General features: G+C 40.5%; 1 protein-coding gene across 1 annotated transcript in view; it reads right to left on the reverse strand.

The window, feature by feature from the left end:
* Positions 1-494: 494 nt before the first annotated feature.
* Positions 495-16,135, reverse strand: part of OXCT1 (3-oxoacid CoA-transferase 1) — a 154,901-nt gene continuing 139,260 nt past the window's right edge. Inside the window, exons 15-17 of the mRNA XM_050947017.1 lie at positions 13,889-13,969; positions 11,495-11,596; positions 495-4,466 (exon numbers count right to left, since the gene is read on the reverse strand). Of these exons, the coding sequence (XP_050802974.1) occupies positions 4,425-4,466; positions 11,495-11,596; positions 13,889-13,969 (225 nt within the window). The 3' untranslated portion in view covers positions 495-4,424. The remainder of the gene's footprint in view (positions 4,467-11,494; positions 11,597-13,888; positions 13,970-16,135) is intronic.

Genomic DNA, 16,135 nt, shown 5'->3' on the forward strand with positions numbered 1-16,135 from the left:
TTGTGCAATCTTCTTCATTCCAGAGGGACAAATCAGTCCACTAAGGTGTCCAGCTCACACAAAGTGACTACTGATACATTGCTACATGCAGGTGGGCTCATGGTCTCCTCCCTCCCGGGCATCTCCTTTTCCTTATACTCACATTTGACCAGTGTGAACTGCAAGTCACTTGAAAAATGCATTTACTGGGGATGCTTTTATGAGCTGTCATTCAGACTGGCCAAACAAGCAATGTAAATAAGAGGAGATACCATGGAAAGCACTATGACCAGTGAGTTGGGCTCAGTTGTTGCTCTCCGATTTTCTATTCCTCTTGTTTATCAAAGCTCCTCTATCTCCAGCTAATATCACATAAATTTTGTGTATTAAGGTGCACCATCATTATTATAGCACATTCAATATGCCAACACAAAGTCTGCTGATTCTCATATGTTTCTAACAGACCATTCTTAGGATGCTTCATTCTAAAGAGCACTAGCAATATACATGATCAGCCCTTTTAAAATCTTTTAATTTGTATTGATTGTTTTGCAAGTACACGTAAAGGACTTTGACATATAGTTTACAGTACAATAGCCATTTATATCCCCTTTTCACATTTTTCTTCTCAAAAGGGACAAAATCATGTATTGGTTTAAACAATTAGAGAAATAAGTCATAGTGATATGACAGAATCACCACCTTCTTCAACTCAAGGGCATTATTTTATCTCTGTCTTATGAAATGCTGCCGTCCAGGTAATGATCTCATTGATGTCCCATTGGACTTTCCTCATGCTTCCTGGCCTCATGTTGCCACGGAGGAGAGAAAGGAGAACCTATCGTCACAACTACTACCTAGTTTGTACATTTCAACTATGAACCAGACTTGCTTCTGCTCTTTAACAGGAAAGCTGTCGGCTGACTAACAAGAATGGCTTTGGCTGCTATGAAAATCAAGTTTATACATTTGCACTCATCATAATACAAATCTTTCCAAAACATGACCACAGAATTAATACAGTTGGCTTATGGGGGTCACTTGACATTTGTCTAAGAATATAAATACCCTCCCATAGTATCAAGTTACTGAGGCAAATACAGATAGCATGGCAGACAGATATTTACACTATAGTTGTATGTTGATAAGTCCTGATTCAACTCTTATCTCCGCTTGCTAGTGTAACTCTATTTACTCAAATTCTCCTGAGTGACCACTCATACAAGCGTGAGGAGAATCAGGTCCAAAACATTCTTCACGTGTGGCAGTCCCCAACTGCTCTTTTATACTGTTGATCAAGTGTTGAATTTTCCCTCAAGGAAAAATATTACTTGCTGTACAGACTTTAGCTAATTAATCCTCACAAGGTATATCTCTCTTTTCAGTTAGGCAAACTGAAGCAGAGCATGTGTGTGACTTTTCCAAGGCTACAAGTGAACAATCAGAAAAGCGAAGATTAGAACTCGAGTTCTTGGCTCCCAGTCCTTTGCTTAGGGTTTTGAGATATTGAACTTCTAGTTACTATTACACCCTTCCTCTCTTTCGAACATCAAGTCTAATGATAATCAGAGACTATAAGCGCATCTGAATGAAGGATCTTAGGGGGAGAAGTAATATATATTTGCTGCTGCTCTCTCACACCTATCAGATACCACAGTTGTGGTAAATATGCTCTGAGGAAAACTTTAGATAGTCTCCACCAAATTAATTGTTATTGAGCTTAATTTAATATGGTTAATCCCATTAGATAACATTCAATTCTCTAGATTTTCTTAAAGATTTCTCCTCCTTTATTTAAACATACAGTTTTCTTTATAGACAAATTAAAAATATTAAAGGAGTGGTAAATCCCTTCCTTACATAATATTGCCTTTGAAAAACAATATACACACTGAGTGTTCTTTAGTAAATCCAAGAGTAATTGCTAGCAGGAACCCATTTATGATCCCATCCATTCCATCAAATGTGGCTCTTAACTGATCCTCGGTAACAGAGATAATGATATGCACTTTTTACTTTCTACATCCCCAGGACTCTATACTCTCTCAACAGCAAACACTATCCATGAAGGGTCTTTGTGGATTAGCTCAGGTTACTTAGCTGCTCGATCATCAACCCAGAATTGTTTTATGTGAACCCACAGTGCATTAGTTTCCATTATAGCAGAGCCATTACTGAGCAATCCCATAGAAATCTAGCTATACAAAACCCCTGGGAATAACTTCTTATATCTGATTTTTTTGGTTTTACTCCAAATGGGTGGAAATGGTCAAACCGCTAATTGACATCTTTTCCCAGAGCTTATAATATAGGAAACCTCCTGATCTTAGAGCTGGCTGGAAACTAGGGTCAGTGCAGGATTGGTGCTTGCAGCTATTCTGGAGTGCTTTTGCCAGTGTCATTTCAAATAAATTAAATATCAGACAAAACTCCATTTGTATTAACACTGCCACTTATGCAACAGCTTTCTCCTTCTGATATTCACTTGTAGGCCTTGGCTATACCCCCAAGTTATATACTGGTATAGTTAAAGGCGTACAACCCCCCAGTGTGCACACAGTTATACTGGTACTTATGCTAGTATAGCTTATTCCTTTAGGGAAAGGAGGAGATGCTATTTTGGTCTAATGCACATTTATACAGGTATCACTGCATCCACAGTAGGGGCTGTATCAGTATAGCAATACACATTCACACCCCTAATCCAATTAGTTATACCAGTACAAATGTGTGTGTAGATCAGGCCTACTTTTACAAGAACCCTGTGAAGGACTATTATTCCCCATTAAAGTGAGAAAAATGAAGGACAGGAGCCCCAGGATACTGAGGAGCTAGGACATGAGAGGACTATTTCTGGCCCCCATTGCTGTGTTCAGAACATCCCCCTGCTCTTCTCACAACATGAAGCAAATAGCACTTTATGAAGTGGGAGGCTCCCTCATCTGTCTCAAGTTCGGTTTTTCCTTTCTCCCTCTGCCTGGGTTGCTTATATTATGTATCGTTTTCTTTTGCCTGGCTTCCTGGCATACAGCTGACTCTTACAGCTGATGTCACAGGTATGACAGGACCTCATTTAACCAAATCATTTTGGGAACTTCCAAAATATTTAGAAAAATTGGGAAGGAAGCCACTGCATCTGGCGCTAGTACTAGACTTTGGTTAACGTGGACTTTTGTGAATTGGGGTCCCATGTAATGGAATTACACTGTACTGGCCTGCGAAGGAAGGACCTGTGTTGTCAGAGTTATACTATATAGAAAAACAATAGTTCTCTTTGTAATTGAGTGGGTAAGGGAAAAGCCTTATCAAGTGGGGAGGATAGGAAACCCAGGGAAAGGAAACTGCATTTCATCTTGACAGTCGCTTCTATGCATGAGGGTCCTGAAACACTACTTGCTCTCTGGATCAGCAAGACCTGGGGAAAGAGCTGATAAACAGGGAGCTTATCACTTTAAAACTTTCCTCAATCCGAATTTGAACAGTTGATAAAATGTCAGTTCAGAAAAGGAGCTCCTTTCCTTGACTCTTCCATGGTCACTAAACCCTTCTCCCCACAACCCAGCATTATATCTGTCCACACATCTTTCCTCTCTGTAACCCAGGCCCATATCCCTTTGAAAGGCCATCAACTTGCCTGTTTGAGGGAAGAGACCCTTTGTGTTTCCATCCCAAAGTAGCCCCTTTCTGGGTTACACATTTATGGGTTTCATCATTCAAATTGAAGGGACCAGAGTCATACTCTAGAAGGTGTATCCTCTCCTTGTTAACACCAGTACATAGCACCATGGGAAATGATCACACATTCAAGGTTAAGGGCCCAATTGCTTCCCCTGATTTCAATGGGAGTTTTGCCATTGACTTATTGGTAACAGGTTGAGGACCCAAGTTTTCGCAAAAGAGAAGTGGCAGCCAATGTGTCAGATGTATATCTGTGGGTCTACATGTTTGCTACAAGCTCAGCAATCATCCCCCAGAAGAAAGTCAACAAACGCCTCACCATGCATTAGAATGACCATGACATTTGCAGCATTTCCACTTCCAGTGGTTAATTTGTTGATAAAAATTTAGCAAATGCACAGGCAGTTGGAAGTTGGCATGCACATTGTCTGTTCGCACAACAGGTCTGTACTTTTAAAAAAAATGTAGTCCTCGGCAATAAGACTACTTCTACAAGGCATTTCCTTGAGCCAACGCTTATTAACAATCATGGTTGTAGTATGAGGTTATCAAAAAATTAGGTATTAAATTCACCTTGTTATTAAAACTGGACTGCAATGTCATGCGAGAAACAGCTATACCCAGCTATCACAACTGGAGTCTAACTACTAGGAAACTACTTTAAAAGCCCTTTAAAAAAAGTATAATTGCAAAACAGACACTGATTTCCCTTCACTGAGCTCCTGTTTGGAAACACGAACTCTGGCAAGTCCAGATCAGCTTGCTTTTCAGGTTGAAATCTGCTTCATCGGGATGAGATTTGGTGAAACCTAGAAAAAAGGAGAGAGAAAAAAAATAAGTTGGCAAACACGCAACAGTGCAAACTAGGTTATTGTAAGCATGCCCCCATCCCTTGATTTCCAACTATGAAACACTGCAGCAGCAGAGACCCCATTACCGACTTGCTTTTAATCTATAAACACAGTAGAGATCATCCAGTGGTTATTGCACTGCCATTATAATATTAACACAAGACTGCCAAGGAATCCTTAGCTAATAAACCTCATTATCCTAAAATAGCTCAGCTTGTCCATCAATCCGCCTCAAACACCTGACAAAACAGAAGTGTCCTGTTGTAGGCCCATGTAGAACAATTCAAAGATTGGGTTTAACAGAAATGGTATCCGTGGCTGTGCAGCCAGTTTGAATGGGATGTAGTCAGGAAAGACAGAATATTTTCAGCTAGCATTAATACAGTGCAAGGTTATTTACACTTTCTTACCCTCCACTCCCCAACTTATTCCGTCACATGGATATTTTTATTTGACTGTTTTCTGTCATTCATTCCCAGCATATATGGTACTGTATAAAATTTAAAACCAAATTAGAATATAGACCGAGACAGAGCAGCCATCCTAGCAAAACAGAATGGGCAACAGAAAAATAACCCAAGAGGGAGAGCTGATGAAAAAAAGAATGAGTGTGTGGGATGGGAAGGAAGGGGAGGAAATTTGCTGGGGGTGGAGAGCTGAAATGATGCACAAATGACTGATCCAAATTAGTATGGCTAAAACTAAGCCCTGAGTACAGAGACAGAGGGACACTGCTGGATAGCCCCAGGAAGGGATCACTTTCTGCTCCCAGCCCTATGAAGAGCAAAGACAACCTGGATGACATCAGCTGCCTAGGATGAAAGAGAATACCTCCAGTACCTCAAGTCTAGAGAATTAATTGGTCTCCATAAAATCTCACCCACTGCATTTCTTCTACCGCCTTATCCCACCCATTTCACATGGCTGAACATGTTCACACATTATGTCTTTGCAACCATTAGTGGCCTGTTGCTTTTAGAGGTGCAAGTCTTTATTTCCTACAGATAACGCCCAGTTTAATTTCTTGAATTATTCTTCCTTGAACCACAATAAATCATCATTTACATGCAGTCTCTTGTGGAAGTAGCAGCTGATAAACCAGGCTTGGTTCATGCAGAGTGTATTTATTGTGCTGAATGTTAATGAAACATCTTGGTGGAATGAGACACTGTACATTGATTTTTCAAAGCTCAGTGTAAAGTGTGATAATAAATTGCTACAAGTTTGTGCATTGAGCAGTGGGAGAAACTCCCTCAGTGTATGGACACCTTGGTACTGGTTCCAGGCGGCTCACATTTTCACATTTGAAAATGCATATGCACTGTATTTAGCAATTCTGCCAGCCTCGAGCTGTACTTCACTCCATGAGTGGTTCCCACTGAAATAAATAAAAATACTTGAGGAGTAAGGAACTATTGAACATGAGTGAGAATGGCAGACTCTAGCCCCGTATTTTTTGGCAACAGTGACAAAATCCAATTACAGTGAGTGGATATTGTCTGTCTGTTGTCATGGTTTTCAGTACCAGTGTGGCTTGGAATGTGTTATATTTGAATGAGCACATTACGTTAAATCTCTCATTTGTCTTTGTACATCTGACACTACAGCTGTCCCTTGTGTGCCCAGCATCCACTCCCTCCAAGGGTCTGATCCACTGCAAGTCAATGGGGTTGCATATTCTTAACACTTTTCAGAATCAGGCCTAAATATAACTGCTTGCTATGAATAAATAAAATTAAATAAGCAGAAAAATGCTTGAGCAGCCCGAGGATGGTTTATGGTTTAAAATCAGGGAATCATCAAGTTTACAATGCATAGACTCCCCATGCATCTAAATCCCGATGGGATCCACTCAGTTCTATAGCCCTTTGAGGCAGATAAATACCTAGGTTACAGAGTGTGTCTTTCTATCTGTGGTGTATCTCAGAAGTCTACTTTGCTTGGACATGAAAAATCCCAGGGCATTTTGGCTGAGGACCTTGTGTCCTCAGCCAAAACTTTCTCCTTCCCACCTCCAAGGGTGTGATGTGAGTTGATTGTATGGTTGGGCAGCCATTCATTATATGCCTAAACAGTCACTATATCATATTACCTGGAAATTACTTTACTTGCAGATAAAGGCATTAGATAAACAGCATATTCTAGCCTCTTTGTACTAAACTCCCTTTGTCAATGTAAGTTCCAGGGTGGGAGAGGGGTGACAAGGAGAGAAAACACGCTTTGCATTTAAAACATTCTCCATCATATAAACAATCCATTGTTTTTATAAAAAGGAAATGCATCTCTATGAAATAAAACCACAGAGAAGTTGATATCCCATACTTCGCATTATTTTTCATTCACTGGCTTGAACTTTGGTTAAAAAGATACTGAACTGTCTAAGTAACAGCTACTTGATAGTCAAACGTGCATTTCTTTCTTGGTCTGAAAGCCACTGTTTTGAGCTCCATGTTAGCTTTTAATGTCTTTTTGAGCTTTCACAGGAAAAAATTGAGCTTTCACAAGAAAAAAACAAGAACCTGAATTTTTATGTCGACAGACTTGCCTTATCTATTTTTATAATGAAATACATCTACGAAAGAATGTTTCCTTATTCTGTTCTCTCATGGTCTCATCAAAGCTATAAACTAGTACAAGCCAAAAGAGATTACTCTGCCAAGCTGATCTACAAGCCAGGCGGTAGCAGATGTGATTTAAGTGTACAAGATAAGCCAATACATTGTCTTCACAGCCTAGTGAAATCCAGGGTGAATTGTTTATTTTTGATACAATGCCACGTTCCTAATAAAGATTGGTGACTCTAAATCACTTGTCCCTTGGCATGTAGCTGCTGTGGATGTCCTTTAGGAGAGGCTTTTTCAAGCACGTAAACCGGCTGTGAAAATAACAATGTACAGCCAAATCTCTCTCAAAGAAACCGTAATATTTCTCAATGGCTTTCCTTGTATATTTTTCTTACAAGCAGCAGTATGGATCCAAAAGCATTTGCATTATGGGCAGCACCCTGTATGGCTCAGTATAAAATTAAGTACAAATTGTGCAGTCATACATTAAACCTTAAATTGTAACAACCCCAAAAGATAGTTATTTTAGCTAACATTTTCTGAAGCCATTGAAAAACACTATCAACAGAAATGTTCAATTCCATAATCTATTTTCTTTAGTTCTATTCAAAATTGTACTCCTTCGCAGACAAAGATATAAGATGAGAGAATTCTTCTTTTCATTCCTATCGGCACAATGTTATTAAAGTCATTAAAAAACAACAACGAGGAGTCCTTGTGGCACCTTAGAGACTAACACATTTATTTGGGCATAAGCTTTTGTGGGGTAGAACAGGAGAAGATCTATATGTATACACAGGACATGAAAAGATGGGAGTTGCCTTACTAAGTCGGTGGTCAGTCTAACGAGACAATTCAATTAACAGTAGAATACCAAGGGAGTAAAGTCATTGTTATTGCTCTGATTTAAATAACAGCATTTTGGTGTATAAGGAAAAGCATTCACAACACAGCTCTTCAGGTATTATTCTACCACAGAGTTCAGGGCTTGAGCTAGGTGAAATGTTTTCGATGAATAAACTATTTGCTGAAAAACGCAGTGTCAGTCAACTGGAAACTATTCACAGATTTGTGTAAAGTTCTCTGAATAGTTTCGACTGAACCCCAAAACCCAAAATGTTTCAGTAGCATTGAAATGAAATGTTTCATTTTGACCCAACCCGATATTTTGTTTCAATATTAGACATTTTGACAAAAGTGGACTAAGTTTACAAAACACTGGGTGGAGAGGAGGGGGGCAAGGCCCCTCCCTTATAACCTTTAGGCCAGTGGGTAGGACCCTCACCTAATATATGGGAGACCCAAGGTTCAAGTCCATCCTCTGCCTGAGGAGAAAGGTCTCCCAAGTTGAAGACAATGCCCCAAGCCACGGGGTTATGGGATATTCTGGAGTGACTCTCTCTCAATCTCTCCTCTTGAAGCTGTTCCAGTTTGTATAAACTATTAAGTAGGCTGTATCAACATTGCAAAACAACAACAAGAAAAAACCATGGCTGTGAGTTTCTCACCCCAAGTCAATTGATTTGGGCTCAAATTATGGGGCTAAAAATAGCAATATTGACATTCCCACCTGGGCTGGAGCCCTCCAACAAAGGGCCTAGAACTCTAGCCTGCGTGGGAATTTTTAGCCCCACAGCATGATCCCTGTGAGCGAGAGTCAGTTGACCCAGGCTCTGAGTCTCTCTGCCATGCGTTGGGGTGGTTTTGTTTTTTTTCCCCCAATGCTTAAGACCCACTCCAATGACTGTGATACATAAACTTGGGTCTGCCTTAATGAGCACCCTAGCCACCAGGCTATACAGTCATTCTCACTCTCTTCCCCTGGCCCAATGACTATCAGTTGTCATTATGAATGACTGCCACATGTGCTACTACAGTAGCTTCAGCCATTAGCTCTTTAAATGCCCATCACAAATGGCCCATAAAAATACATTAAATACTTTGTGGCATAACCCCCTTTTTAAACTTGCAAGATTAAAGCAGAGTGGGTAATGAATGCAAAAATAGATGAATCTAAAAAGTCAATTTTATATGCTTTAGCATTGACTTTACTGATTGCATGAGAGGCTCTCTGTGACTGAAGAAAAATAAATCCTGACATTATCAAAGTATGCAAAAAATCAATCCCTTTCCTTAAATCATTACTGGAAGGATGATCAAAACCAGTTATTTTGTGTAAAGTACTGCTGAATACAGATGGTTGTTTTAAAAGAGACATTTTAAAACACAAGGTTAATAGAGTAACTTCAGTAAGGTGTTATGTGGACAATGAATTATGCAGCCAAGTTGTTTTTATAGCCATGTATTATACTCTGCCAGTTGCAGGTCATTTCAACATTAAAAATAGATTCAGCTAATTGGGAGGAATTCTATTTTTAGAAGTGGCCTGCCTCATACCTGCTTTAAAAAAATGCAGAACAATAAAACTAACACACAATACTTTGGTGCTGTATAGCAGAATGTATTCCTACAGATGCAGATACTGAAGCTTATGAAGTCAAAATATCTGGCCTGCAATCTTACAATTCTCAGCCCCATCTGGCAAGGACTCCACAAGGGGTTGTTGTCCACATTAGTGTATCCCACTGTAGCACTGGAGTCATTTTTTCTTTATTATTTTGTATTTTAGTAGTACAGAATGCACAGTGTACTAGGTACCACCCTCACCTGAAGGACGGCATCTGTCCTCACTTTCCCTGTCCCGAAAGGCTTTACCAAATAAAATGACAAGCACCATATTGTCGGTGTGGAAGGAGGATAGTGGCAGGATGCTACCCCAGAGCATCCCCTTGTGGCACAGCAGTGTCCTGTAGGCACACTTTCCTCAGCTCCCTTTAGTGGGGTTCAGAAATCAATTACTTGCCTCCACAATCTTTAAACAATATTTCCCTTCCCCTGGGATTCAGGGATTCTCAAACTGGGAGTCGTGAGGTTATTACATAGGGCGGTCATGAGCTGTCAGCCTCCACCCCATGTCCCACTTTGCCTCTAGCATTTATAATGGTGCTACATATATAAAAAAGTGTTTTTAATTTGTAAAGGGGGGGTGGTTGCACTCAGAGGCTTGCTAAGTGAAAGGGCTCACCAGTACAAAAGTTTGAGAACCACTGATCTAATTTATTTAACTTATACAACTTCCCTCAAAGAGCTCCCTTTTACGTTCAGGACTTGATATTTTTAGTCCTGGCCTTTTTGGTCTATAGATTCTTCCCTTATGTTCAGGGGTCTTCCTAGCCTTCCTCTTTGGAGTTGGGGAGGGGGACTTTCTGTCAAACTTCTCCCTCCTTGGCACAGAAGACCCTTGTTGCACTGTGATCTTTACCTCAGGCCAACTGTGGCTTTCAATCAGCTTCTCCGCCAGTAGACCCCTTTGTCCCTTTTCTACCTGGACTGTGAGAGGTCAGCAAGTATCAACCTTCCACTGCTGGTGTCTCCAGGCTCTGAGAGAAGAGGCAGCACATACACAGCCCCCTTTCCCAGAGCTGGTGAGGGTTGGTTGGGAGAGAAGGGAGCCCTGCCCCACCCTTTCTACAAAAGCTCTTGTTCTTGTCCCTTAAGGAAGAGCAGCACAGGTTGTCCCCAAACACAGACTGTTCCCTGGACCGCTTCTCTCTTCCCATAACTGTCTTTATCATTCTTCTAGATCCTTGAGTACCAGCCCATAAAGGGGCCACAGCATAGCACAGGGGTGGAAGGACCTGTAGGCTCTACTACTAATAAGCGGACAGATTACTTTTGTCACAAGAATATATTCAAAACATGTACAATTGTTATATGCACCATATACAGCATCTGTTTTATTAAATATTCATCATTAGTTATACCCCACTGCCCCTCAAGTCTTTCCATCTTTAATTGGCCAATTTCACGTATGCACCACTGAAGAAGTGAGATTCTTGAGAAGCGATTTGAAGGATGAGAGGGTAGCAGCCTTATGAATTAGTACAGAGAGAACGTTTCACACACAGGGCAATTTTAAACTGTGTGTTGGAAAATATAGTAAGAAAAATCAGTACACAAAAGGGGGCTGGGTGAGCTTATTTTTACACCATTGAACAGGCTCAAATATTCACCCACCATCCTAGTGAAGCTGACCTATCCCCTTCAATGCATTAGCTCAGTTTCACTCCCCAATTGTCCTTGCCAATCCAGTTCCCCTCTCCAGTTCTTCTACCTGTCTCATCCAGTCCCCAATCCCAGGCCTAACACCTTCATTTGCTCTCACTTTAGTCAACCTACAACTTCCCTCCCTGCTCTCATGGCAAGCATCCATGATCTAAACTTCAGTACCACCCTTTGCCCCGACAGTCACACACACACACACGTTGAAAGGTGAAAGCTATTGGATTACAAAGAAAAAGGTTTTATGTGCTTTGCTTATCTGTTAAGATGGTGACTACATTTGTTCATATAATGACTTACTGTAAAGTCACAGCCAGTGCTTTTCTTGATTTCATCCAATGACAGTCCTTCCCAGATTTCAATCAGGGTCAGTCCCTTTTCTTTGTCCACATCAAACACAGCCTGTCAGATTCAAATAAAATATGAGTCATTTTTAGTGTAAGAAGGGATAATAAGGAAATGACTATTCATACAATAAAAAATGGTGAGCTGAAATATGTACATTTCCATTGAAATGGTAACAAATTATGCTGTTATCTACATGTGTCAATTTTCTCATGTATAACTGTCCAGTAAATATCAGTGTAATATTCAATATCAGTGTAACAGGGCAGTTAATATTGTGAAAGTAGGTATCTGTTATTCTTTGGATGAATTCAGCCCTCTTAGACAAATTGGTAGAGATGGGACCTACATCTTACCGGGCAATTCCGGCTGGATTTTATGCTTGCCTGGGAGGTGACAATTGGTGGTGGAAGAGGGGATTGCTTGCTTTCTTTGTTTTTTAGGTTAGGGTCAGAAGTGAAATACGTTTGATTGTTTGATGGGTCCATGGGCGATTTTCTCCTCTGTCAATTGCACCATCCAGTTTTGTCCAATTTGATTATTTTCAGACCAGGGCTGCCAATAAAGCAGACGGTTTTTTTGTTTGTTTGTTTTACACAGAACATCCGGGGATAAAGTGGCAAAGCCTGTGTAAATGAGCAAGGCCAGCACCTTTTGAAGCTTTTTCTGGCACACTGGCTACTGCTTTGCACTTCAACAGCTCACAGCACATTTAATAATAAATTAATAAATAAATAATAAAGGCTGTTTCTGTATTTCCACAAATGCAAAATACAGGTAATGTGGGATTTAATGGGTGCCTGTCAGATAGAGTTATACAGGTTATAGACTCATAGACTCATAGGTCAGAAGGGACCAATCTGATCATCTAGTCTGACCTCCTGCACAAGGCAGGCCACAGAACCCCACCCATCCAATTTTATAACAACTCCTATCCCAGGACCGAGTTATTGAAATCCTCAAAAATGGTTTGAAGACCTCAAGCTGCAGAGAAACCACCAGCAAGCAACCCGTGCCGCACACTGCAGGTTGCATGCTAGTAGCCAGTAAAACTCATAATATATCTAGACCTTTTCCCAGAGAAAGTCAGTTGAAAAAGGTGATGGTTTAACCTGGAATCAAAGAGAAGTCACAGATCTGACACAGGAGTGGACTGAAGCTCAGACTGAACACTTAATTATCCTTCCCTGGGACATATCAGGCTATACATTTGATTTACGAGATTTACATCCCTAAATCTGAAAACAGAAACTGGGGTAAGAAAAACCTGCAGGCGCGTCTCATCTTATGCTGGGGTTATGTTCCGCTGTCAGCGCGTAAAGTGAAAAATGCGCATAGTCAAAATTACATTGAGTGTAATGGCTGGCGGAATCGCCCGCACTACAGGAACAGTATTTAAATTGTTTTTTTTTCTGTTTCTGCCAACTGCGCAAAGCTGAATTTGCGCATGTTAAACGCACGTAAGATGAGACTCGCCTGTACTTTAGGATGTTGGTTTGGAGATGGTTAGAGTTTCCAATTGATTTTAAGTGATAGTCTGGTATATACATAAGAGCCATTTCTTATAGGAATATATGCTAGGTGCATATATGTACATAGGAGGATCTGACCAGGGCTGGGTCTTATAAAAATTTCTATAGGTTACTTGCTTTTTCCCAATCTTTGTTCAACTTTCCTTTTCAACTATACATTTGTATGTAGCCTGTTACCAGAGCCAGACTATAAATAAGTTTCACCTTTCATTTGTTTTGCTCTACCTTGCGGAAAAAGATTTATTTAAGATAACAGTAATATGCTACTGCGGGAAAATGGCATCTAACATGACTGCTTTTGAAGCACACTACTTGGTAATCTCTTTGGGAGCCCTCTTATCATACTTTTAGCCCTCAAAATGTAAGCACTTATAATAAAATAAAGGTGGTTGCAGCAATAACTTAATTTCCTCAACCTCTATTGGAAAGGTCCACTGAACTACTTTGTGCAGCAAACTGACTGTTTGGGGCTCAGTTCTGTCTCCCTTACTCACACTGAGCAGTCATTTACTTTACAAGTAGTCCCATGAGAGACTGATAGCGGACACTATTCATAATTCTATCACAGGCATTTGAAACCAGAATGTGTTTGAAAACGTGGCCCAGTATGTTTGGGTGCTAAAGAACCACACTTTTCAAAGGTAAACTGAGACCCACCCAAACTCTTGAATCCACCTCCAATGGGATCTATCCTTTTCATCGTTAAGTGATGCTGCATATCATTCATGCTTGCACTACAGTAAATTTAAATATGATTTGGTGGCACTTTCTACGGGGGAAAAAAAGACTGGAAAAGGACTAAAGAAATGTACTTTACCTTCTCCGTAATGATACGATTTACACATTGTTTCCCAGTAAGTGGCAAATTACATTTTTCCATAATTTTGTGGACGTTGCCCTGCATTTAACAATAGACAGACAAACATTAGCTTTCAAGAACCAATACGTCTTATTCAGAATTCAGATAAGGACAAGAAAATAAGACACCTGAAGCATCACAGGCATAAGCACCCTGCATGCATGAAACACACACTGTACTGAGACTTCTAAAACTGGAGTCCTTTCCTATGGCAGATTATACCTGATCCCAAACACTTTGTGCTAGAGCACATCTTGGATCATGCGGAGGAGTAAGAGGGAATAAGAACTTTACATCCTTGTGTGGGCTACACAGACCCCATGCCCAGTGTATTTCTACTTACTGCTTCCCTTCTCCTGGAGCAGAAGGGTGGGGAAGGGGTGGAGCCTTAGCCAATTAACACAGCTGAGCTGGTCTGGGGCTGTCATAATTGGCTGCTGCAATAAGGGGAAGGCAGGGAGGGAACTATGCCTCAAAGAAATCTCTCTGGAGAACCATGCCTCCTGGGGTAGTGCAATTCATAGAGCTTGTCTTGCTTAGGGCTATGCCTAAAAGCACAATCTAGCTCTTTATTATTCAGGTGAAAGCCCAAATAGTGGTTACTCACTTGGGAGTTCACGGAAACCATAGGGAACCTTCCATACCCATTCCTTTGTACACGCTGCAGGGAACCAGCTCACTGACTCATTTTTGAGAATTCAAGCCACCACAAATAGGAAACCCAGGCTCAGCAAGCCTCGTAGCTGCAGCTCTTTATTTCTACAGTCTCTGTTTTATTGGAAGGATGAAAATTTGCAAGTATATCCACCAGTTATGGAGAAATTCTTAGTTCCCATTTCACTCTCCCAGTGATTCAGAGGTCTCTATAGTAATGTGACTGTATATCCCCATTTACTCAGGATTTGGCGGCGATCTCCAGACTAAACCAACCAGGGATGCATGAATTTTCTTTGTGAAAGTGTCATTCTGCCACGTACTTCTGCTATGGCATTTTTCACCCCAACTCGTAAGGGCAAACCAAAGAGAAATTCCCATCTCCCACCCATCCTATTGGCTTCCAGAATCAGCCCTATTGCGGAAAATAATTAAAGAAGGTCATTGAGGGCATGATATTTCTCTGACATGCTTATCAATGCACAGTACTTACAGAGAATCTGACGCACACACTGATTCCTGCCCTTAGGAGGCTATACCCACAGCCAGAAGTAGCTATTCATATTACCAAGTTCAGCCCCTGTACCCAAAGAGACCTCATGCTCACTTAGCACCCACTCCTTTCCCTGGGGCTACACACAGCAAAATCAAGAAATGATACCAGCTGGACACAACTGTATCATACAAAATCCACATGATTTCTCTCTCAGCCTGTAAATATTATCAAAAGGAATCTATTTAATTTCCTTCAGTGATACTATGTGTTAGCTGAACTATGAGACTTCCTATTAAATGAATGTAGACAGAAACTGCTCTGAATGAACATAAAACGGACAGATCATTGCCCTTTGATTACTAGTTGTAAGTATTTTACAGATATAGCAGTAAGCGTACACTCTGGTAATATACTCCTGTCATTTTATGTCAAATTATCAGTTTACTTTTATAAATTTCAAAGAAGATCTAGAGTGCTGCAAGTCTAAATTAATCAGCTGACCTCTCTGATGAATTTTCTGAGTTTTACCACTGTCAGTTCTCTTTAAGTCTAGTATAGCTTGAGCAGCCATACCTCAGCAAAGTCAATTCCTGGATGCTGACAAAATGAGCAATCTGTGGGTTGTGAAAGAAATTTTTTCTGTGAGGAACTATTGCTTCATTCTAATTATATCAGCAAGATCCACATCTGGTATCAAGACAACTACTCAGATAAAACTGGCTCAGTCTTAATGAAAATAATGACTTGAGACAGACAGCATTACTTTCAAATGATCAACTTATGTTGTACCTTTCTCAAGGACCTTCTGGCATTCTGTTCTCATAACAGCCAAGATTGATCTGCACTATTTTAAAAGATTTCCGTAACACAGCAAGTACACCTTTAAGGTCATGTAATATCTCCTCTTGGTATCCTGTGGAGACTGAAATGTACAGGCTTGCAGAGGTGATAGCTTGAAGAGAGCCTCAGTGACCCTGAGAGCAGATGCATTTCAGCTTCTTGAAGAGTTCAGCTGAAGATTATTTTATTGCTGCTTATTATCTGAGCTGGCTTTT

Source organism: Gopherus flavomarginatus, chromosome 3, assembly GCF_025201925.1.
Source record: "Gopherus flavomarginatus isolate rGopFla2 chromosome 3, rGopFla2.mat.asm, whole genome shotgun sequence".
Lineage (NCBI taxonomy): Eukaryota > Metazoa > Chordata > Testudines > Testudinidae > Gopherus > Gopherus flavomarginatus.